The 26,666-nt window shown below is 34.8% G+C and overlaps 1 protein-coding gene across 2 annotated transcripts in view; it reads left to right on the top strand.

Annotated features, from left to right (window-relative positions):
* The window catches only part of MERTK (MER proto-oncogene, tyrosine kinase), a 115,633-nt gene that overhangs the window by 61,928 nt on the left and 27,039 nt on the right, over positions 1-26,666 (top strand). Inside the window, exons 7-9 of one of the 2 annotated variants that reach the window (XM_031950994.1) lie at positions 5,261-5,444; positions 9,058-9,209; positions 25,826-25,976. In XM_031950994.1, the coding sequence (XP_031806854.1) occupies positions 5,261-5,444; positions 9,058-9,209; positions 25,826-25,976 (487 nt within the window). Of the gene's footprint in view, positions 1-5,260; positions 5,445-9,057; positions 9,210-25,822; positions 25,977-26,666 lie in introns of both variants that reach the window. The other variant, XM_031950996.1, reaches the window with a different exon arrangement.

Genomic DNA, 26,666 nt, shown 5'->3' on the forward strand with positions numbered 1-26,666 from the left:
CTAATCCTTATTATTCTAATCTGACTAGAATGAATGAATAACTGGGTACAGGGATAAAAGGCAAGAAATCAAATGCACTAAAAAAAATTAAAGTTCTATTGTGGGGGAGATAATTTGCAAATTGGGAACTTGATGGGAAGCTGTGTTGTACTAGAAGCCTGAAATTAGAAATTAATTTCACTTCTGATAATAGCTTGTGTGATAAACTTGCAAGTTATTTAACTCTTTTGAACTGTTTTCTCATCTATGAAATATAATCATGCGTTTAATACCTATTTCACATGTTCTCCAGAACCCTCCCTCTGCCCAAAAATTGTGTCTAAAAAAGCAGCTCAGGAAATGAGGGTGGGAGGTGGGGGACAAAGAAATTTCCTTTGATTTAGATTTTGATACTTGGTCACCAGGAAGTAGGTACAGCCTTTAAAGCCCTAAAACAAAATGTAATTCCTGGCAAGTGCCAGGAATTCCCACGGGACAAGTGCACGTGATTTCTTATGCCTCCTTCCAGTGGCTTTTCATTATGAACTGATGAAGTTTTGGCAGCTTTGTCTAATCTGATGTGAACATGAGTCATAGGGTGAAACCCAAAGCTCGTAAACACCACCAGCCACGAGAGGTGACTTTACTCTTTCCTCTCCTGAAAGGCTCAGCTCTGAATGTTTTTCCCTTATTAATACATAGGGCATTTGGAATTCCAAACATGTGTATTCACAGCTGTTGCCCTGGATTTAGATATTCTAAAGTAAGAATAACAATATTTTATACTCTATGATTAAGAGGAATAGGTTACGTGACTTTAAAATCCCCCTGGATTATTATGGCATATTATTACCACGTAAAAGCTGGACAATAGGACATGCTGCAGAGTTGGTATCAGTAAGGACCTTTGACATCTGAGAGCCCATGAGGACCTTAGTAGCAAATTGAGATGTGATTTCCAGTGAAATACTTTGTTCAGGGAAAAGTCATACATAACTAGGGCAAGGTGATTGGAGCTTTGCCCCAGGGTATAGAATTTAGAGTGCACTGCCAGCAATCACAGTCTTTCAACAGCAAAGAAACATAGTACAACACAACTGTTCCTTGGCATGAATTAAGAAAGTAGGAAGCCAACATGGGGCACACCATCTCCCCTTCTTTATCTTGCTCCCTTTCATGTGACAGCCTTCCTAGCTACATGTTTCTGACTCTTTACAACGAGGTCCTTACGAGAAATCCTACTTTGTACAACCTATTCCTGGCGTGTAAATTCCTAGTCGTAGCTGTGATTTAGGGGGTTACTCTGGGAAAGAACAGAGAAGTAGAAGGAAGAAATGATATAGAGAAAAGAATGCTGGATTTTCAGCCAGGGACCTGAATTCAGAGCCTGATTAATAATGTCACATTTATATCACACTTACTTTGTGCCAGGCACTGTGCCAAGGACCTTACAATCATCTCATTTGATCTCCACAACCGGCCTAGGAGCTGGGTGCTATTATTGTCCTCATTTTATGGAGGAGGAGACCAAGGCAAACAAAGAGTGACTTGCTCAGGGCCACACCAATAGTAAGTGCCTGTGGCTAGATCTGAACTCATTTTTCCTGATTCTGAACCCAGCAGTCAATCCACTGAAGCACCTGGCTGCCCAATTGGGGTTGTTATTTGCTGCCTAGGCAACATTGGTCAAGGCACTTATTTTTCTGGGTCTCAGTTTTCTTATCTTTGAAATGAGAGGATTGGACTAGATGTTATTTAATCATCTAATTAATCATCTAGAAGACCTTCCATGTCTGTAAGATATTTTTGGTGTCTTTCAGGAATCCAGTACTTTTTAAAAAATAAGGCAATCAGAGCTAAGTGACTTGCCCAGAATCTCACAACAATCTGTCTGAGCCCAGATGTGAACTGCTGACTCTGGGCTGCTGTCTTCCTGATTGGGCTGGTGCTCTATCCACTGAGCTATCTAGATGTCCTTAGATGTACCTAGATGACTTTGTCACAGGTCTATAAGTCTGGGAAGTAATAGTAAATAACATTGAAAATACTAGAAAAGTAATAACTTGTTCAATAATCAGGTAAGCATTTATTAAACTCTGATTAAACTCAGGCATTGTTCTAGGTGCTGAAGAGTCAGATGCAAAGACAAAACAGTCTCTGTTCTTAAAGATCTTAGAGTTTATGTGAGGTAAACATGGGAAACAGATTATAACATAAGCGCAGGTAAGAAAATTAAAAAAGATAAAAAGTAAAAACAGAGTAAATGGAGAGGGCACTAACAAATGGGGAATCAGAAAAAGTCTCTGACTGGAGATGCTCATTGAACTGAGCTTTGAGGGAGCTGAGTATTCCTAGACATGAATATGAGGAAAAAGAGCATTCTAGGTATGAGGGCTAGACAGAGACATGTTAACAAGAAGTAGGATGGTTTCATGGGCACATTGAATCCATGAAGAAGATTAATGTATAATCAGCCTGGGAAGATAATTTGGGGACAAATTATAGTCTTTTAAAGAATGCCAAATAGATGAGTTTGTATTTTATCCTAGAAGTCAGAGCATCACTGAATCATCTTTATTAAGTTTTGTTTATATCAAGTTGTAGAGAAGTTCATCAAAGACACGATCAGCTTATTCTAGGTCACTACACTACCTGGGTCATTTGGAAATCTGGAGGGAGAAGTTAATATTCATGCCCAGTTTTTGGTGTTGGGTTCTGGGATTATTGAAATTAGTCTTTAGTGGATTAAAATTTTTGCTATTCGTTTTTTTAAAAAGTCTTAATGTCTTTTTATACTGCAGTACTTTTCTGGTACAATTTCCTCCACTTTTACTGAACCAATCTTTGTAATAAAGAAAAAGAGGCAAAATCTAATCAATACATGATTGTGACTGACTGCTTTAGCAATATTTCTCATATGTCGTCTCTCTCTCGCTGAGAGATGGAAAGTGTGCTTCATCTCTTTTCCTGGATCAACAATAGTCATAGGATCACAGGATCATAGCTTTAGCGCTTTAAGAACCATGAAGGCAATTGAGGAAAGTGACGTGCAGAAAGGAGAGATGACTTGTGGGTCCTATAGTTAATATCTAGGGCAGGATTTGAACCCTCATATTCCTAGCTCCAAGTCCTGCACTCTGAATTTAGTGATTTTTAAAAAATTTTCTTTTTAAATTAACATTTTCATTTTATTATAAACTTAATAGATATCAAATAAAATAGAAATTTCAGTATAGACAGTATAACAGAAGAAGAGCATCATCATGAACCTCAGTATTACATCATATTCTACTTGCTTTTGCTTTTAACTATATAATAAATTCAGCATGTTACATTCAAAACTGTCGTCTTTGTTTTTTTTTTTTATTTTTCTGGCCTCTCAAGTTCTCTTTGATATATATTTTTTAAAAATGTGCTTCGATGATCCCCTTTTCTTTATTTCTTTTTGCTACCCTATCCCTGACTTGCCTCATCTTCCAAGACCCTTCTGCACCCACAATGGAAAATAAAAATAAAAACAAAGTCCTTGTAATATATGAATAGACAAGAAAAAGTTCCTGTATTGGCTTTGTCCACCTATCAATAGGTGGGTAACATGCATCATCATCCATCCTCTGGAATCCTAATTGGTCATTACAATGATAAAATTTTTTTAAGTTTTTCAAAACTTTTTCTTTACAATGTTTTTAATTTACAAGTTAGAAGGAAACTAGGTGACTCAGTGAAGAAAGTGTTAGGCTTGGAGTCAAGATAATTTGAGTTCAATTCTGGCCTCAGACACTTACTTGCTATGTGACTCTGGGTACCTCATTTAGCTTCTGCTTGCCTTAATCAACTGGAAAAAGGAAATGGTAATCCACTCCCTTTTCTTTGGCAAAAAAAAAAAAACCCCAAAACAAAACAAAAAACCCCAAACCAAAATCCGTAGATAAAATAGTCAGACACAACTTAATAATCAAATAGCTACAACATAAAAATTATTTTCCTCTGCATCACTTTCCATAGGCGTTCCCATTTTCCTTTGAAACTACCATTCTATCATTTTTGACACAATGTTCCATTATATTTATATAATTTCATAATTTCTTTAGCTAATTCCTAATAGGAGAACAAGTTCTTTTCCTCTTTAATTGATCTCTTTAGTGTATAGTTTTAGTAGGGGTATTGCTGAGTCAAATGTGTTTAAATATTTCTTATTAATTTTATATACATGGTTATATATTATAAATAATATATTAATATTCTTATTTATTTACATGCATGTATAAAACCTCCCTATCTCTCTTTGACTTCAGTTCTATTTAGCTGTCCTAACCTAAAAAAAATCCACAGAAATGAAATCTTAGAAAGGGCACCAGTATGACAGTTAAAATGCTTGGGCTCAACTATTTTCTAAGCAGGTGACCTTGAACATATTGTTTGTTCTTTCTTCACCTCAGTTTCCTCACCTGTAAAGTAAAGCGATAATCCATTTCCTATCTTCCTTAGAGAATATCTTCTACCAATACAAATTTTCAACTGCTTTATAAATTACAATGCTTATAAAGTGACCTGTCTAATCAGACAGCCAGTATGTGTCAAGGAAGAACTTGAACAGTCTTTCTCCACACTGTGTGGGACTGCCTCTTGTTCAGCAACATATTCTTCTTCTATCACTTTTTGTTTTCATTCCTTCTTTTACTGGTTTAATATCCCTCTTGTTCTGTCAATAAGTAATGGCTTTCTTGCATGTGATGGGACTGTATTACTTACATACAGAATATACATACAGAATATAGCTCTGGGAGTTCCCTCCTTCACTGCAAATTTCATCCCATCAATTCCTGTCCATCCTGGGCAAAGTTTTGTTTCTGTTCTTTAAAAACTTCCATACAGGAGTATTGTGCAAAATAAATAAAAAATAACAACCAACTCCAAAGTCCTGTTCCATTGAATGTGAGGGTCATGTCTGTCAACATAGTAAAATAATGAGAGCATGAATGAGAAGAGGAGGAGAAACATCCCACTCATTTTTCCATGCGTCACAACTGTCATTTCAGCTGCCTTCCTTTCCTTGTAATCTATCACTGTCAGAGCACATAGAAAGCATTTCCCTTCTAGGTATCAGACCAATTCAGCCAGTGTGAATGACTCATGTTCATAGAGGTAACATGTGTTCTCTAAAGGAAAACAGAGGAGAGGAAGGGAAATACGTGGCAACTTTATTAACATAGCTCATCAAAGATAAAATTTCAGATAACTTTCTAATTAATGTTAATCCAAATTTTTGTTTTTGTTTTAGGTCAAGGAAGTCGGTCCATTGACTAATGCATCAGTCATGATCTTCAATACATCTGCATCACCTCATCTATATCAAATTCAGCACCTGCAAGCTTTGACTAATTATAGCATTGGTATTTCCTGCATGAATGAAGTAGGCTGGTCTCAAGTGAGCTCTTGGATTCTGGGCAGTACAACTGAAGGAGGTAATTAATAATGGATATAAAAAAACCGACCTAGCTGACAGTTATACAGAATAGCATTAATAACGATTTAATTTGAAAGTAAATCTTTTAGTCTTTTCTTTTGGAGGTGTGGAGATGGTGTGGAGGATACTATATTCACTAAGGATTTAGGCTTTGGGTTTTTTTGCACTATAGTATTTTTGGTGTGTAATGAAATTCTTGTACAAAAATTTCATTATTAATGCACCATAGGTGAGGAATGCACTTTTGATTTGATTTTCTGTGAATAGGAATGGATTTATGCTGAATCTGCTACATTAACTTACTTTAACCCTATTATCAACAGTAGTATGCATAAAAAAAAAAAAAAACATCTAATTTGGAAGAGAGTTTATAATGTGTGGTCACAGAACCATTTTTTTCTCTTGGTCTGTTTTTGTGATATCATCAGGGTGGAAAATTCCCCATGTTGAAAGAAACTTCCCAGTTATACTGATGAGCAACCAGTCTATTCCTTAGTGTTGTTTGTTATTTGCAGATCTGATGAGCTTAGCATTTCTCCAGAATAAGGCAATAGCTTTGTCTCTGAAAGAGCATAACACTTTCCTCAGCTCCTTGCTAATAGTGGCTTTGAGTAAAAAGAGCTCAAAACTCCTTTATTAGTGCAAAAAAAAGTGCTAAGGATTAGAAGAGAACCAGCTAACAGAGAATCAGCTTCAAGTCCTACAGACTGTTTTTTAAAATGTCGACATTAAAGTCTAAAATTCAAACCTATGATTTGCCCCAGGCACATAGGTTTCCTTATTTCATGGGCTTCTCTGGTAGGTTTCTGTAAATTTGTACCCATTCTTCTCCATAAACACTACATGTATCGATGGGGAAGTGTGACCCAGCGTTTTGAATTTCATATATGGGGAAACTGAAGTTTGTACAAAAAAAATCACATATCAAATGGCTTATTTTGTTGATGGGATGAAGAACTGAGCTATTATTGATGCATAGAATTCTCAGTTCATCACCAAATGGCTGCTCATCTATAACCTGTAATTCCCAAAAGTTGCCAAGAAACCAAAATGTTAAACAACTGGCCTGTGGTCACTCAGCAAGTATGTGTCAGAGGCACAGGTCTTTCTGGTTCCAAGGCCAGTCCCTATTCACTATACCATGCTGCTTTTCACAGAGCAAGTTTTTCCAATTCATTCTCTTACTCTCCCTATATATACATTATGAATGTAAGAACATATAATCCTTATTTCCACTACAGAAATGCATTAGATTAGAATCTTCACTTCATATATCAAAAAAATCTTCATATATAAAACACATTATAATGATTGATAACCATTCATTTCCCCCCCCCCCAAATTCCTGAGATTTTCCCAAGATTAATTAGTGCTTTAAAAAGTTTCAGCCAAAAATGTTATCTTTGCTTAAGGATTTTGCTGACATGAGGTTCTTACACGTGCCCAGTGTTTGAATAGATGTGAGGGAACCCTTTAGACACTTAAGAATCCCTGTAAACGAGGCTTGTAAACAACATGTGTTAGAAAGAGACTATTTGTAATTTAAAAATAAAAGTAAAATTATTTATAAACCAAGAGCACTAAATAGTATAACAACTGAGCCACACTAAAGAGAATATTGGAAGACTGATAGAATTATAATAATTCAATATTTTGATGCTTATGATAACATCAATGGGGGTACTCTGTCCACTTGTAAATATTGTACCCATTCTGTGCCTGACAATCCTATGATACTCTTGGAAGTCTATCTCAGGAAGTCTGTCCACTGTTCAGGAGCTTCCAGATCTCTTGCAAAATACCCATACTCTTTGGTTTTCATTCACTCTTGTTTTATGACCAAGCATCTTTCTTCCACAATCATTACAATTTCTAATGACAACTTGTACATCTGCTCCTGAATATTTCTTTATTGGTTACATGATAAAACTTGCTTAACTCCATCAGTCACTTTCAATTCAGGGAGAAGACTTAGAAGAACAGATCTAAAATAGAAGAGAATAGAGCTACTAAATTATAGAGTCAGTATGGAATAGTGATATAATGCTTCTCGTTAGCCAGAAAAACTAGGTTCAAGTTTTCTTCTACAACATGTGTTCTTGAACACACATGTTCACATGTTTCACATGGGTCTGTGAAATTGTTTTATAAAAAAAAAATTGTATTTTTAAAAATGTAGTTGGAATTAAGTGACTTGGCCAGGATCATACAGCTAGTAAGTGCCTGGGATCATATTTGAACTCAGTTTCGCATTTCTCCAAGACCAGTGCTCTATTCACTGTGACACTTAGCCACACTTAACTGAATCTCAAGACAATTGGTTTCTTGTGTAATCCTATGTACTTTATTTTGTGTCTTAGATATTTTATTCTGAGAAAGATCCTCATGCTTCATTAGCCTCATTATGTAAACATTGACTTCCTGTTCTAGTCAAACATGTTTTTGATCATTTCTTTTCTCCTATTTCTGATACTCTGGTTATCATTGGTAATATGCCACAGTTTGCTTATTTCTACTCTGCATATTAATTTAGTTCTCTTTTCAACAATTCCCTGTGTGAAAGACCTTTTAATTAAAAATAAAACCTAAAAATAATTCAAATAATTAAATAATAGCTAATCAAAATAATTAAATTATTACTGTTAATAATTATGAATTGATAATTAAATTATAATTAAGTTAAATAATGATTAGTTAAATAATAATTTTTATTTTATTTTATTTTTTTTGTGGAGGCAGTTGGGGTCAAGTGACCTGCTCAGGGTCATACAGCTAGGAAGTGTCAAGTGTCTGAGATCAAATTTGAACTCATATCTTCCTGACTACAGGGCTAATTTTTAATTTTTAAATGAAATACATGGTATTGATTTTTTTGTTATTTTAATCCATATATCTTTTTTTCTTTTATCTTCTTATGGATTCACTTAATAGTATTTTTTTCCACTTACATAGAAAGATAGTTTTCACAATTCATTTTTGTAAGATTTTCCATCACTAGTCTTTGGAGTCATTCAGCTCACTCAGGCGCCTGATCCTCTTCATGGAATCAGTTATCTCTGTTATCTCATAAGAGTTATATCTCTTCAAATTTTTTCTGGTTGACAATTACTTTACTCAATTCTTCAGAAAAGAAGTTTTCTTAGTCCTTTTGGATCTCAAACAAGTCTTTCTCCAGACATGATAGTTAAATTGTCTCTCCTCTAAGACATATTACCTCATAAAACTGCAGTAAGCATATGCATAGTCTGTTTAGTAGCAGTTATTGAAGCTATACTTTACAAGTAAATGTTGCTCCTCTTGACAAAATGTAAGATCAGAGACTGACACTTTTTTCTTTCTATGGTAAAGTGAAATTGGCTCTGGAGGAGGAGAGCTTCCCTTCAGGTTTTGCCTCTGAGGCTTACTATTTGCATTGACTTCTCTGAGTCTGTTAAATGAGGGAATTATACTAATTGTCCTCTGAGCCCTCTTGATTTGTGATTCTGTGACTCAGGATTTAGCATAATGTGTGCACATGGTAGGTACTTAATAAATACCTGTTGATTGGCTCTCAGTGACCAAGTTTCTTTTTAATACTTTATTTTTTGTTTGTTTGTTTGTTTCTTTTACAGCTCCGTCAGCATCACCTCTGAATGTTACAGTATTTCTGAATATATCCAGTAATAATTTAGAAGTAAGATGGAAAAAACCTCCACTTAAGCGCCAGGATGGTGAACTCATGGGCTATATGATATCGTACACATGGCAGGGTGTGGAGTCATCTGTAAGTCTCAATTAGAAAAATAAACTCCAATGTGCTCTTTTGACTTGCTCTTTTAGTTTCCTCATGATAGCTGCAGTTAAGCAGCTTCTTGATCATTTTCTGTCTGTAAATAGTCTTGGGTTATTGTCTTCAATCTCTCTTACTCTCAGCAAATATTAAGTGCCTATCTTTTGAAGGGGAGTGACATAAAATAAAGCTGGAGAATAAATGGGAGTCACATTAGACCTATAAATGCCAGGATTCAGTAGTTTGTCCTAGGAGTAATAAAAACCTCTGAGGCTTTTTTATTGGAGTGATAATATTAGAACTCAACATGATCTAATGTGTGTTTCAGGAATATCAATTTGTCTGCTAGTGTATATATGGATGGGAGAGAGGGGTCTGGAAAAAAGGGAAACCGATTGATTAGGAGTCTACTGCAATTACCCAGTGAAGAGTCATATAAAGAATGAATAAGCTTTCTGCAGTTTCCTTCTAAAAAATACATGGACAATAATTGCTGCTTACATTTGGAGGATGCTTTTAACTTTTATGCACTATAATTTATTTATTTATTTAATAGCCTTTTATTTACAGGATATATGCATGGGTAACTTTACAGCATTAACAATTGCCAAACCTCTTGTTCCAATTTTTCACCTCTTAACCCCCCACCCCCTCCCCCAGATGACAGGATGACCAGTAGATGTTAAATACATTAAAATATAAATTAGATACACAATAAGTATACATGACCAAAACGTTATTTTGCTGTACAAAAAGAATCAGACTCTGAAATATTGTACAATTAGTTTGTGAAGGAAATAAAAAATGCATGTGTATGCACTATAATTTAAAAATAATTTGGGAGGGTAGGTAATTGGGGTTGTGACTTCCCAGGGTCACACGTTTTGAGTTCCATGACTTATCAAGGGTCACATAGCTAGTACACATCAGAAGTTGGATTTGAACTCATGTCTTCCTGACTCCAAATCTAGTATTCTATCCACTGTACCATCTAGCTGCCTCCACAGTAATTATTAATATTTTATTTTACTCAAACATATATAAATCACTTTGTAAACTTTAAAATATATACATTTTATGGACATACATATATGGCAACATTCTCAACATTAGAGAACAATGTCATGGAAGGTTATTAGTTTGTTCCAACTCCACTACAAAACTTCTTGTGGTATGACACAAATAACTGAGTTGAAGCCTCTGGGCCTCAAATTTCTTTATCTGTAAGATACAGATAATATTACTTTGATTCCTTGACTTCCAAAGTTCTTGTGAGGCTCATTATCAAAAAGATAATGTATATAATGTGCTTTAAATCTTAAAAGTGTTATATAAACACAGATTATCATAGTTAGGCAGGTAGTTGGTGCAATGAATAGAATACTAGATTTGGAGGCAGGAAGACCTGAGTTCAAATCCTGTTTGTGATGTATATCAGCTAGGTGACCCTTGACAAGTCATGTAACTCCTCTATAAAATGGGGATAGTAGCAATACTTCCATCCTATAGCTGTGAGAATAAAATGAGATAATATTTGTAAGATACTTAGCAAACCTTAAAGTAATATATAGATGTTAGTTATTAACATAATTATAAATTAATTTTCTTACCTGTGAAATGAGAATAATATTACCTGTGAAATTCCTTACAGAATAACTGTGAGGATCAAATAAGATAAAGCATATGGCTAAGGTACTATTGTGAGCTTATGAGAAAGAGAAAATAAGTTGTTCGGCACATAGTACTTTAAGGGAAGTGAGTGTCTTTATCCTCCTGGTTTGGCAGTGGTATGGACTATTTTAATCCCTGATAGGACCTTGGATTTTTCTCAAAGTAGGCAATATGTGGTAAGGCTTCAAATTTATGCAACAAGCTGTGAACTAAAGTCTCAGACCCAGCCACCAAAATAGCAAACCTTCATAAAAAGATAGGTGGCAAATTTTTTTTAATAATAGTATTTTATTTTCAAAATACATGCAAAGATAGTTTTCAACATTCACTCTTGTAAAACCTTGTATTCCAATTTTTTTCTCTCTCCTTTCCCCTCACCCTCTGCCCTAGACAGCAAGTAATCCAATATATGTTAAACATGTGTAATTCTTCTATACATATTTCTACATTTATCATGCTGTACAAAAAAATCAGATCAAAAATGAAAAAAATGAGAAAGAAAACAAAAAGCAAGTGATAGGTGACAAATTGTTGTGCAAAAACTACCCCAGATGTTCACAAGGATTATTTATACCTGACCTGTGATAGAGAGTTCTGTGTTTGTATTGGTCTAATCAGCAACCATAAGACATACTGTAATTTGACTCTATTATAGTGATGTCGTTTTGGTCCTCTTTGAAAATGCAGGATAATGACCATCCAACCATTTTCACATTATTTGTTTACTGTTATTATTTATTATTAGCACATTTATGCTTATTCCATTTATTTGTTATCTCCAAAATATTTTTCAATATGGAGAACAAAACATTTGAAGATATTTGGTTATATTAAATGATTCATGCTTTTCCTTAAAACACAAGAATACATTTTCATTTCCCCTTTTCAGCTCCACATGGCTTAGACACAATGAAATTGAGAAAACAGTTCTATTGCCTTGTGACTTTTACACTTTGAGCCATTGTGTAATGTCTGAAATTCGTGACAGTTTCCCAAGACTTTTTTGCAAACTGTCTTGAATTGCCTTTATATCCTTTCTGGGATACACAAATGGTCTGGCCTTCCTGCTGCTGCTGGTGACTTGATAGACTGTTGATATTGCCCATGAAACTTTTTTATAGAGTATAAATAGAAAATATATCAGAAAATTTAGGAAAGGGAATATCTGTGAAAATTGAAGCAAGGTAGCTTATGCTTTTCCTTCTTTAAAATTTTAATTGATTTTTAAAATTTATATATCTTAAAATTTCCCCAGTTTTTCTCTCCATATTCTTATAAATTTGACACAGTTTTTTATATATTTTAGAAATGAAACCCCTATTAGAAAGATTTTTCCCCAACTTTGTACTTGCATCTTGTTTCTGTTAGTTTTGCATGTGCAAAACCTGTTTAATTTAATGTAGTCAAAATTGTCCATTTTGCAAAAGGCATTTATTTTTAAAAAGCAAAACAAATAACATGACTAAGATCACATATCTCTTGTAAAGAACAAGATAGTTCCATCACTAACTAACTATACATTATTGTACCCCATTGCCCTCAAAGAACAAATAGTAAAAAAGAAAAAAATTAAACTCTGTCCTAAATCATTCTGTTAAGTAGGTTATAAGTTGTGTTTTTCTCAGAAGATGAGTCACTTTGGGGGAATAATTTAAGATCTTTATCAATTTCAATGATCAGGGATCAAGTGCTTACTCCAGTCTAGGTATGTAAAGGCCTAGAGAACATAGTTTCTGACTGGGAATAATTTGTATTCTATCAGAACATTGGTCACTGAATGCCATCATTCTTGAGTTTCTATGAGTTTCTTATAGGCTTACTCCCCTTACCTCCCACAGTTTCTGATTAGAAGTGGGCTGGGAAACCTGATAACTAAACTCACTATAAATGCAGTAAATATGGGTCAGAGTGAGAGGTCAAGAGAAAAATGCATAGCATTCCTATAGAGATTTTTAGCAGCTATTTCATTTTTTTTTTTTTTTTTTTTAAATTTAATAGCCTTTAATTTACAGGATATATATACATGGGTAACTTTACAGCATTAACAATTGCCAAACCTCTTGTTCCAATTTTTCACCTCACCCCCCCACCCCCTCCCCTAAATGGCAGGATGACCAGTAGATGTTAAATATATTAAAATATAACTTAGATACACAATAAGTATACATGACCACAACATTATTTTGCTGTACAAAAAGAATCAGACTCTGAATTATTGTACAATTAGCTTGTGAAGGAAATCAAAGATGCAGGTGTGCATAAATATAGGGACTGGGAATTCAATGTAATGGTTTTTAGTCATCTCCCAGAGTTCTTTTTCTGGGTATAGCCAGTTCAGTTCATTACTGCTCCATTAGAAATGATTTGGTTGATCTCGTTGCTGAGGATGGCCTGATCCATCAGGACTGGTCATCATCTAGTATTGTTGTTGAAGTATATAATGATCTCCTGGTCCTTTTAGCAGCTATTTCAAAGGCCACTCTAACTCCCTCCTAGTTTCGGACTTCAACCTTGATAATAAGTCTTACCTTGCCATGGTAAAATATGGTAACTTATTTTGCAGAATGTGGTAAGCTCCATAAGGATCAAAAGATCTTTTTATTGAAAATGAGTGAACTTTCCATGGAGTTGATATTAAAAAGAAAATATTTTAATCGACACTTGGAAATAAGGCAGTGGTTTTCCACTATTTGTTATAAGTCAGCTACTTGAAAATCTTGAATATTATCACAGTGCACATTTTCTTGGCTTTTAAATTTGGACAGTACAAAGTTCTATGTTACAATAAAGCAGAATGCAGGTTTCTGAAGTTCTGGCAAAATTCTGAAATAAACTATTTTCTGAAATGATAAAATTTGGAGATACTAGAAACCACAAAGCCAATCTAATACAAATGCTTCATTTTATAGATTTTAATTGACAGCTATGAGAAATTTATTATTTTAACAGTATTTTATTTTTCCAAATACATGCAAAGATGGTTTTCAATAATCACTTTTGGAAAACCTTGTGTTCCAAATTTTTCTTTCTTTCTCCTCCTCCTCCTCCTCCCCTCAAAACAGTAAGCAATCTGATATAGGTCAAACATGTGCAAAAAGAAACATATTTCTGTATTTCTAAAAGTATTTTCATATTTGTCATGCTGTACAAAAAAAAAAAAAAACAGATCAAAAAGAAAAACATGATAGAAAAAAACACTAGCAAACAAACAACGAACTCCCCAAAAGGTGAAAATACTATGCTTTGATCCCCATCCATAGTTCTCTCTCTAGATGTGAATAGCACTTTCCAATACAAGTATATTGGATTTGCCTTGAATAACAAAAGGAGTTTATTTTGCCTATTTTCTAAGTATACCAGATATCAATCCTAACAGTTATCTAATCATTCCTTCACTTGGTTGCCAGGGAATATCTGGTTCAACGTATATCACAAAGCATTTTGTTTGAGGAAAGTGGGGTTTATATTATTCTGAGGATTATCTGATTATTAATAGAAGTATTTGTTTAATTGTCATCTTGCTGATGTTTCCTATGATGATGCATTCAGATTTTGAATATAGTATCAATTATATGCTTATTAATTACTACATAAAGCCAATAGTTTGTTACCTTAATTCTGTGCTGTTGGGACAGAGAATGAGAATAAAAACTTATACACACAGAGGAATCCATTAATTTAGTTTTAATTAAATTATTTTTATTAATGCCTTTTGTTTTTAAAATCATGCTCAAATCAAAATTGCCATAGTGTCTTTGGAATTGAACCTTACTTTATAACAAAGAAACAAAGTTAAGCAAGATACCCAATATGATGATTGCTGGATGCCCTAAAAATTCCCCTTTTTTCTTCTATGAGAGGGAGATATCCTTCATTATTTGTTCACTAGAGTCATTACTGATTGAACAATTACTCGGCATTGGGCTTCATTTTAATGCTCTTTTCATTAACATTGTTACAATCATTGTATGTATTGACATCATAGATACTGTTTTGATTCTACTTAATTCACTCTCCCTCAGTTCATACAAATAGTCCTGTTTCTCTGAATTCCTCTTAGTAAAATGAAATTCTGTGACATTCATATAACATAGTCTGTATAGCTTTTCCTTAAATTATGAACATCTATTTTCCTTCCAGGGCTTGCTATCACAAAAAGTGCTGCTATGAATATTTTAGTTCCTTCTTCTTGCCATCAAATGTGCCCAAGTTTTCCATCTTTAAGGAATTCTCATTTAATTCTAGTATTCCCTCAAACTATTCTATTTCTCCTCCTTTTCTTATCCAAATCCTTTTAAAAAATTATCCACACTTTCTTCCTCTATTTCCTGTTCATACATTCATTCTTCTACTCTATTAAATCTGATTTCCAAACATATCATTCAATTGCTATTCCCCTCTCCAAAGTTCTCAATGATCTCTTAATTGCTAAATCTGCTCGGGGGAGGGGGAGGGGGTTCAGTCTTCATCATTCTTGACCTATCTGCTAAATATGACTGCTGACCCCTCTTGCTGCCTGGATACTCTCTTCTCTGGGGTTTCATGACATTTATTGTTTAGTTATAACCAACTCCTCATGACCCCAAGATCCATAGCATGCTAATGCTGCCCATGGGGTTTTCTTTGCAAAAATTCTGGAGTGGTTTGCCATTTTCTTCTCCATGGGACTAAGGCAAACAGGTTAAATGATTTCCCTTGGGTCACAAAGTAAGAAAGTAGTGTCTGAGAATCAATCAGAGCTCTGGTCAACCTGACTCGAGCTAGGTAGCTTAATGGATAGAGCACTGGGCTTAGAATCAGGAAGATTCATTTTCATTGAGTTCAACTCCAGTCTCAGAATTTATTAGCTATATGACTGGGTAATCCATTTAGTCCTGTTCGCCTTAGTTCTGTGAGCTGTTAATGTAAAATAAGCTGGAAAAGAAAATGGCAAATTACTCCAGTATTTTTGCCAAGAAAATCCCCAAAATGTCTCACGAAGAATCAGACACTACTGAAATGACTGGACAGATCCAGGCCAGTGTTCGATCCACTAGGCAACCTACCTGTGTCTTTCATGACACTACTCTCTTGGTTTTCCTTTTGTCTGACTCTTTTTCCATCTCCTTTGCTGACTGATTATTCACATCATGTTCTTTAGCTGTTGGGGATCCCCAAGACTGTACCATGGGACCCTCTTCTCTATTCCCTTGATACTTTTCTCTCTTGGTAACCTCATCTAGTCCCATGAACTTAACTAATTTATATATCTACTCCAGTCTCTCCTCCAAGGCCATTCATTTTATGAATTTAATTTAGTCCTTCAGTGAAACTTTTCTGGAGTTCTTACCAGGCTAAGTAGACTTCTTTTCCTTTTCTGCTTATAATTAAGCAGAAATGTTAACAGATTAAGAAATTTGGAAACAGAAAGTGAGCGAAGGATAAAGGAACCTGAGTGTTCCATTATTTGGGTTATTTTTCTATGAGTAATAATATTAATAACACAATAGTATTTCAGTAGCACTTTAAGGTTTGCAAACACTTTACAATTGTCTCATTTTATCTTTATTACATTCCTGGGATGTTAGTGTTATTATCCCCATTTTACAAATGGATGAATTGAGGCAGATATAGGTTAAGTGGATTGTCAATGGTCACACAACTAGACAGTATTTGAAGCTGGATTTGAATCCAGGCCTTCCTGATCTTTCTTCTCCAAGGTTCTATCCATTGTGCCCCCAAGATGCTTATATAAGAAGAGCAGAATGTATGAACTACAGTTTGAAAAATCTCAGCAACACACACACACACACACACACACACACACACACACACACATAAATACACTTCTGCAGCTGCAGCTTTCCACTAGAGGCAGTACTTTTTTTCTAAATTTTTGGCACTATTTCTAATTACAGTGATCGCTATTAAGTAGTAGAAATTCATATTGTATGGATTTTCTTAGATTATTCTCTAGCTTCCTTCAAGGCTTAGTTCATTTCCATTTTCAAGACTTCCAAAGAAGCCTTCCTTCATTTCCTTAATTATTAGTGTTCTTTTCTTCTTCAGATGCATTCATCAAATCTCTTCACCTTTCTGATCATTTGTAAAATGAGGGGATTGGACTGGATCTCTAAGATTCTCTATATCCCTGAAATCCACCTGCAAGGGCACTGTGGGCATTCCTTGTAAAATAATGGAAATTATGAGAGGAGACTCGTTTCATGCCTTTGTATTTTGTTGGCAGTGTTTAGTATCCTGGCAATTGAAGAATCAAATGTTCTTTCTAGAACTAGGGCAGATAATGTTTCATCAATTCCAAATACATAAGAGGGACCCAGATTTGCAAATAGAAGGTCATTTTATGAAAAGGAAACCAACTAGTGATAAAAGTTACAATTTTTTATAGATATTTCTTGATCTGGTTAAAAGCTACTATTGAAACAGTGGAAGTGGAACAGGTCTTGAAAATTAGAAAACAGTGGTTGGATAGGAATGATTCAAGGAATGATTTAAGCATCACAAGCTTTATCAGCTAGAGGTCTTTGTGTTAAATGCTATTAAAACTCTGTTGTACATTGTTAATGACCCTTGCCTTTTGTTTAGAATATCCCATTTTGCTCCAGTTGCCTGTGACCTCTTGGGCCTTGTGCCTCCTTAGAGATGCAGGCTTAGCCCAATGAAAAGATTGTTTGTATTGCACTAACTGTATACACTGCATATCATAACAGTCTTGTGATGACAGAAGGGTTTAGTGGATCATTATGTGCTAGGCAGAATTCACTATGACATGACTGATCTCGAATTTTCAGAATGTGCAAAGTGGGAGGGATGAAAATTCTGATTGTTTTGTTGGGAAGAGATCATGCTTTCCTTGTTTATCATTCAGTTCAAAAAGCATTTTTTTTTTTGTTTTGAGGGGATTTTGAATGAGGGGTGATATTTTTGATATCTTCTACTTTTAAATAATTTATTTATTTTAAATAATGATTTTAATATAAAGAATTTAAAAAGGAAAAGAAAAACAGAAGAAAAATGACTAATATAATCAATTGAATCTTACAGCACTTGCAATATGTTCCAACTATAATTTCCCTCCTTTGCACAGAAAATAGATTTTTTTTCTCTTCTCTTCTCAAAGGTCAACTTCTTGGTTGTTATAATTTTGCAGCATTCTGAAAGTTTGAGTGAACCATATAGTGAGTACATGACTTATAATGAGAGTGAAAAGGTAGGTTGGGTTCAGATTGTAAAAGGCTTTAAATGCCAATAATAGGGTTTATATTTGATCCTAGAGGTAATAGGGAGTTATTAGGGTTTGAAACTAGGAATGTAGTGATCAGATTGATGCTTTAGGAAAATCTCTTTAGTAGCTACAAAGAATAAATGAGAATAGGGTAGAGATTTGAGACAGGAAGACCATTTATGAAGATATTGCATTAGTCCAGGTAAGAGATGATAGGGTGTTGAACTTCGGTGGTTGCTATATGAATAGAGAGAACAGGACAGCTGTTTGAAATGTAAATACAAGAAGATTTGATGACAGATTGGCTATGTAGCTTGAGTATAAGTAGTCAAGGATGATGTACTTGATAGAATTAGTGAAATTTGGAAGAGGAATGGATTTGGGAGTAAAGATAATTAGTCCTGTTTTGTACATATTGAATTTTATATGCCCAAGGAAGTACAGAAGAAACTAAGGATTCTACAAGGTAGGCATAAGGAGAGAATGTATTCTATATGGAGAAACTCTGTGAATTTTTGGTTTACATGGTTTTTAAAGAATTTTTTACTAATATACCTTGTATCTGTAGTAATGGAGCACATATATAGAAAATAATTTGTACTCATATATTCTGATAAGAAAGTTCTCAAAAATTCCTTGACACTGTCAAATTGTTTAACATCAGAAATTTTATCTGATTTTATTAGGAAATGACATTAAAGAAAAGGTATTACCGTATGTTTTGTCATGGGACCTGGGATCCATGACTATAGAACTTTTCCATCTGACTTGCAGTTGAAACTCTCCATATATGTTGTCTCTCCTGTTAAAATGTCAGTTCTTAGAGAGCAAAAATTTCACCAGACTTTTCTGTATGGTTTTCTGATCTCAGCAGTTAATGCAATGCTTTGAGCACAGTAAGCACTTATAAATGCTTTATTCATTCATATTTCAAATAATCTTGAAACTTACTTAAGAGACTGATCCCTGGCTGTAGTATATAGTTATATAAAAAAATAAATATGAATCCTATGTCCCGCTCCTATTACGCAGCTTAGAGTGGTGGTACAGTAGAGTTCTGGCTTTCCCTGCAAATCCTGTCCCTGTTACTACTGTGATCTTGGGAAACAATTTTCTTTGTCTATAAAATGAAGAGGCCAGACTCGATGTCTTCCAGATCTAGATTTATGATCCTATGACTAAGGGACACCTGCTGATTAGTGCACCAATCTCACTGGTAAATAGTCTAAAAGAAAATGACAGTTAAACATTGTTTCTGCATATACCCCAAACCCATTTCCTCTTCCAAATTTCCCTACTTCGGTCCTATCATCCTTGACTCTTTATTTTTACTCTCAATATATCCAATCTTTGGCCACATCTTGTTACTTTCTCCATGTTTCATGCATCTGTCCTCTTTTTTCCATACATATAGTAATATATAAAAGTCATATATTTATATGTGATACATGTGTGTATATAAATATTATACATACATGTGTGTGTTTTCTACATATGTACATGTATATATATGTGTGTTTCTCTCTCAATTTATTATACAAAACTTTTCTTTATAACTCTTAGCTTCCAAGTAAGAGTTCAAAGTTGAGAGTTAAGGAAAAAAAGTTACACCCAAAGATAAATTCCGGCTGTAAAATCAATGATCCAATGATATTTGATGAGTTGCCTTCAAATAAAACAAGGAAAATATCTAAAAATAAAAAAAACCTAAATAATTTCCATTCCCAGTCAATGCAGAAAGAACACTGCACCTGGAAGGACAAGTTCTAGCTTTGCCCGTTGGCCAGAAGCCAACATGAGCAAAACATTCACTTCTCAGAACTTCAGACTCTTTTCTGTAAAATGGATCCAACACTTGTACTGTCTGTCTCAGAGTTTATATTAAGACCCCAAAAGATCTCAGCTAAGTTATCTGTCCCTTCTAATATAAATTTCCATTTAAAAATGACAGAGTTGTCAGATTCAAAAGGCTATTCGCTTTACCACTCAAAGATGAATACAAGATACAAATAAATAAGTATATATGTGAGTATATAATTTGAGGAAGGGCAAAATAGAACCAATAACAACAACAAATTGCATTCTATAAAACAGAATTCTAGTTTGAGCAGTAGAGAACAAGCCCTGGATTTATAGATAAGAGATCTGGGTTTGAATCCTAAATTTGCCACTTACTCCCTGAAGAATAAAGAGTCTGAACTAGAGCCCCTCTCAAGTACTTTTTAGCTCTAAATCAGTCCTCCTGTGAGAACACGGATATTCCTTTGACATCGGGAAATGGATCAAAATGCTGGGTGGTGACTTGGTTGTTCCAAAGGTGAGCTTATGTCATATTATTGCCACTTATAGTAAGTAGAAAAGGAGGCTCTGTCCCAGAGATTCTCAATACTCACATGAGTAACATCAGCTGGGAAATTGTACATGGTAGGAAGGGATATTAAGCTATTTTATCTCTTGAGCAATTGAGAACATATTGTGTTGTCTCTTCCTTATTATGTTCCATTCAACTGTATAACATGGTTGTTTGTTTTTCTGATAATTTAGATTGGAAAAGATTTGTGACAATTTACAAACAAGTTATTGTTCAGTCATGTTCAACTCTTTGTATCCCTCTTTGGGATGATTTTCTTGGCAATTGTACTGAATCACTTACTATTTCCTTCTCCAGCTCATTTTACAGATGATGAAACTAGGGCTAATAGGGTTAAGTGACTTGGCCAGGGCCACACAGCTAGAAGTATCTGAGGCCATCTGAGCTTAGGAAAATGAGAATTCCAGACTCCTGGCTGGCACTGTATCCACTGTGTCACCTAGCTGTCCTACAACTACATATACAAACATGTATGAACTCATATAAAACAAGACAAACAAAATGTAAATAATAAAAACACATTAAGAAATAAATATTCCAGAAACTTTGAGTGTTAAATAGTTGAATGTTGAGTTTGTCTGCAGGGCAAGCAAAAAGTAAAATGTTACACAATTCCTAGAACCCGATAAAAGATTGTCATGTTCATTTAAATTACAGATTTTCCTGGTATTGAATTAAATTAGGAATCTATCATGTGGATTCATATATATATATACATACATACATAGAAAAATATGTGTATATATATATATATATATATGCATATATATGTCATATTGGCTGATATACTAGTGTGGAATAATGGACAAATAATTTAATTCCTCTAACCTTGATTTCAACTAGATGCCTTTAAGGTCCTTTTCTGCTCTATATTTAGATTTAGCTGTATTTTCACAAAGATAAATCACTAAATAAATTAAGAAAAATCACTAGATAAATCTAAATTTAGATTAAGCTGTAGTTTCACAAAGGTTCAGATGGTAATATAGTAGGCCTTTAATAAATGCCTATCGACTCAATGACCTAAAGGGATAGGGAGTGGAGATATTATTTCATTGACATTTCTTTGTGTTCTCTTGTGTCCATCTATTCATAACCCCATGGATATATATGTGTCCATGAGATTTTCATGAAAAATACTGAAATGGTTTCCCATTTCCTTCTTCAGTGGCAAACGAAAGCTACGTGATTTGCCTAAAATTATATAGCTAGGAAGTTTCTGAGACTGGATGTGAATTCAAATGCTCCTAACTCCAAGCCCACCACTCTGCCCATTGCACTACCTAGCTGTCTCTTGGCTTAGAGAACTCACAAATAAGGAAATTCTTCCTGTTAATGCAGGTCCACAGCTTTAGAGTCTTAGAAGTTGCTTAGTCAAAAAGCTGCTTAGAGTACCAATAAATTGTGACTAACCAGGATCACACAGCCAGTCTGTTTAGGGATAAGACTTGGAAAGAGATGTTCTTAGTCATGAGGTCAGTTGGCTTTATCCACTATTCTTCTACTACCACTTTAAAACAGTAATATTTAATACTGTTGCTTGCTATTTTGGGAAGAGGAGAGGTAAAGGAGGGAGAAAGAAAAAAAATTTGAAACTCAAAATCTTAGAAAAATGAATGTTGAAGACAACTTTATGTGTAATTGGAAAAATAAAATCCCTTCAGAGGTAGGTAGGGTATATATTCTGATCTTCTTCTTAAGCCCAGTTTTCTTTCCCCCATACTGTACTAAATATAAAACATTAAAAATAGATGCATGTATTATTAGTGTAATTGCCTCATTTCTAAAAAGTTGTACATAAGTCTGTGAAAGTGCTAAAGGGAGACTTTGCCCAAAGAAATTTTCTGGTGAAGATTGCCATTTCTGTCATAAAATGCTGAAATATGTACCATTTGCCATTCTTAGCACCATACTGCAAAGCCATTATGAGGGTTCCATCCTTGTTGGTATTAATGGAGAATGGGAGTATTTTCCAAAATGCTTTGCAAATCCTTCGAAGATACTAACACAGATGAGCAACTCTTGGCTTCATTGCTAGGTAGTAAAGTCCTGATTTACAGATTAGGGTTAAGAGATTGAAATGGAAAAATAACTTGCCTAGATTTTCAAAGTGAATGATATCAGAGGAGCTGAGGTAACTTTTATTTTCCTCTTTATTCCATTACACTCTTTAATCCATATATTGTGGTATCAAAAGAATTTAACTTGAATTTTTATTAGGATTTTGGTTCCTATTTTTGGTTTTATTAGGATTTTGTCAAATGAGAGACAACATATGCAATAGTGTCAGATTCAAATGGGAAGGACAGCCACTAATCCATACACATGGCCCTAAAAGCCACATGTAGTTTTAAACTATAATGTTATCTCTGGTTTATTGTATTTTTATTTACTTCATTAAATATTTCACAGTTACATTTTGATTTGATTCTTTCTGCATTTGGAAGTATTATAAGCTGCATGTATTTGACACCTCTGGTGTACACATTGTCTTTCACTTTGGAATACCCTTTGGACTTGGTTTTGAGTTCAAAATTTGCCTCAGATACTTATTAGCTGCGTGATTATAAGCAATTCACTTAGTCTTTCCGAACCTCAGTTTCTTTACATGTTAATTAGACATTATGAGAGTTGTACAATTTACCACAGGGGCCTGTTATGAAAAGAAGTATAGTGATCTGCATAGAGCTCTGCCTCTGGAATCAGAGGATGTGAATTCATAGCCTAACATGTTTACTTCCTACTTTGGAAAAATTAATTCTTGCTTAGATTCAGTTTTCTCATCTGTCAAAGGAGGAGTTTTGGATTCTTCCAGCTCTAACTCTCTCATCCTAGGAGGATGTCTTGTACCTAAAGTGCTATAGGTATGTGATTATTTTATTTAAATGGCATTTCAACAACAACCAAAAAACCTAGTAGCAAGCATTTATTAAGTGCCTACTATGTTCTGAAAATCTAGTTGTACTCCAAGAATCTGGAAGACCTGGGTTCAAATCCAGGCTCAGATACTTACTGTGTGACCCTACTTAGCTCTATTTGTCTCCTCTGTTAAATGAACTAAAGAAGGAAATGACCAACCATGTCAGTATTTTTGCCAAGAAAACCCCAAATAGGTCATGAAGAATTGGACAGACTGAAACGATTCAATGACAGTAGTCTCAGCCTTGAGGACTTGACGATGTAGCAGGGGGAGGAAAGCCAATCTCAGCTATAATTTATAACAGAGCAAGCTGAGAGGTTCATGGTGCTGGTGGGTTCTGAGGTGGTTCCATTGCAGCTGTGCCCTGATTTCCTCTTGCTATGCACTGATTTCCCTCATAGACAATGCACTGTTTTATCATCTTCTATGCAGAGACTAGTGAACAGATGGGAGGGAGGTTACTGTACTCCTTGTTAGTCAGTGTGCCTATTGTATAGTATTTCAACAGTTAGTTGTTTTCCACTAGTAAATAGCAAAACAGCACTAGTCATTTTCTCAGCTGCTTGGCTGACTAACTTCAGGCTTAAGAAATGACAGCATATGTTTGGGGGGAGAGAATAATGACTGTACTTAATGATATTTTTCCTGAGAAAATTAAAATACAGAATGACTGATCAACATCTGAAGCTTTTGTTTAGGAAGCTTCTAAGCAGTTACATATAAGTGTGTAGCACTTAGATGAAGAGGATCTTAGAGAAAAAAATTCTAAAGGCAGAGAGAAGATTTGGAATTAGGGGATGTGGATTTGAATCTTGGCTACATTCATGTGACCTTGGACAAGTCATTTAGCTTTGCTCTCAGCTTCCTTATGTGTCAAAAGAAGAAGTTCCACTACATATAAATGTAAGATCTTTCTAACTTTGGTATTCTGTGGAGTGTTTCTAAGGTGATGCCTTTTTTTTTTTTTTTTTTTTTTTTTTTTTTTTTTTAAGTAACCTTTTGGTTGTTTATTTTTAGTTCCTGGCAACTCCTACCAGGAAAAACTCTGGCTGACTGGCATATTTTCCCGTAGACATGAATGACGTGGTTCTTCTTCCTTATAGACAGAGCTAGACTCCACCCTTCAAAATTACCGGGGCAAGTCACTGGCATAGAAGTGAAGAGCATAAGAACATGAGTGCCATCAAAATCTGAATTTGGCTTCGGCAGCCTCTGATATTGTCAGCTGGGTGTCCTAAATATTTCTTGCTTATTAGAAATAGGAATGACCTCCTTTTATGGAATTAAATCAGAGTTCCTACATCCAGAGGCTGAGAGTTCTTGTTTCAAGGTTCCAGTGTTTCTTAGCGTATGCCCTTTCTAGCAAAACCCAGTTCTCAATTATGATTGATTTTGTACTTGGGTGAAAAAAAAAAACTTCCCTTGTTCTGCTCCTACTAAACATTGTCCTGAAAAGGTTAGCTTCCAATTCCCAGTCTTCTTTAAATGTATAAAAGGTTGCTCATATAGAACTACTGAAGTAACAATACTTGAGGGGAATGAAAGAGAAGGGAAGAGAGACACAGTGACAGAGAGAACAAAGAGAGCTCAAAGAGAGAGACAAAGAGACACACTCAGAGAGAGATACAGATACAGAAATACAGAGAGACAGAGACATACACAGAGAGAAACGGATATAGAAATAATATATATTTAAAAATATATGTGTGTGTGTGTATATATATATATATATATATATACATAGAGAGAGAGAGAGAGAGAGAGAGAGAGAGAGAGAGAGAGAAGGAGAGAGAGAGAGCGTGCTTGCATAATCACTTAATCTTTGCTGAGTTTTGGGTTGAGAGGCACCCTTGCAGGTGTAATAGACTGAGTAGAACATTCATTATCAGAGGACCTGAGTTTAAACCCATGCTTTTTTATTTGTGTAACTTGTTTGTGTTTTTCAGACAAGGCATTCCACCTCCACCCCCACATACATGCATAAACATTCCCCTCTGTAAAACAAGGGATAAGGATTAGAATCTATTCCCTAAACAATCTCTAAGATCACTTAAAACTTTAAATCCTATGAGTCATTATTCTTTGTACTTTAGAAATTCATTATTGCATCAAAACGGCCTTACAACATGCCATGACAAAACTTTATTTGTAAAAAATAGAAGAGAAAGAAATAAAGCTGTTTATATAATGCTAAAAGTAAAAAACAAACAAAGAGTAAAAGATGCCTACAGAATGAGATAGTGGGGAAAGCCTGGGATCTTGGGTTCAAATTATGGCTACTTTATTACCTGAGAGAATTCACCAGGCCTTAGTTTTCTCATCTGAAAAATGAAAGGTTTGGACCTAACAGTCCAGATCTGTGAAGTCTTTGAAAGGTATCATTGTGCTACAACAGTGTTGTGTTGATTTTTATCTCCCAGCAGGAGCATTCTGAAGAAGTTGATCAGGATGACAGCTTTGCATTTATTTCTGTGTTAGCCACTAATACCACATGTACAGTGAAGATTGCTGTTGTCACTAAGGGTGGAGTTGGGCCTTTCAGTGATCCAGTGCATGTGTTCATTCCACCTAATGGTAAGAGCCAACATCCTTACTTGCTGCCAGAAAGTGGTATTCCAGGTGGTAACCAGATTGTCACTAAATATATTATGGGCCTAGGGAATAATTTAAGATTAAAGCCAGTGTCAAAGTACATTTTTTAACAATCAAAAATTGTGGTTTTTTCTCCTAGTTATCAAGTACTATGATAGCATGCTTTTAAACTGCCTTTGTTTGTTCTAAAAGTTTTACAGAAGTATATAGTTCATTAGGAAGACAAATACATTTGGGATAGAAAATTTACTCTTTGGATTATCTAACTCCTTGGGATGGGGAAAAATACTTCAAAGGATCACTGAATTTTAACTTGTTAGATCAGTATTGTGGGGATTGGCAAGATCTTTTAATTCAGCAGGGAAAGGAAAGACCATCCAAATATTTATCTTTGGAATTAGTTTTGAAATGCTACTTGACACTTCAGTCCATTACTACTTTCAGTATTACTGCCGGAAAGGCCAAATGGCCTTTGGATAGCTTATTTTAACATGATACTCTCTATAAATAAGTAGATGTGAAAATGTCTCTTTCACTATTTCTTAGCTTACCGATTCAAAACCTGGTCCTATGCTGTGATTTTGGTGTTTTTTTAATTTTGTTGACTTGGAATCTTAATACTGCATCAGGTGACCTAGTACATAGCCTCTGATTTTACAGTTTAGTGGAACC

This window comes from Sarcophilus harrisii, chromosome 2 (assembly GCF_902635505.1).
Source record: "Sarcophilus harrisii chromosome 2, mSarHar1.11, whole genome shotgun sequence".
NCBI lineage: Eukaryota > Metazoa > Chordata > Mammalia > Dasyuromorphia > Dasyuridae > Sarcophilus > Sarcophilus harrisii.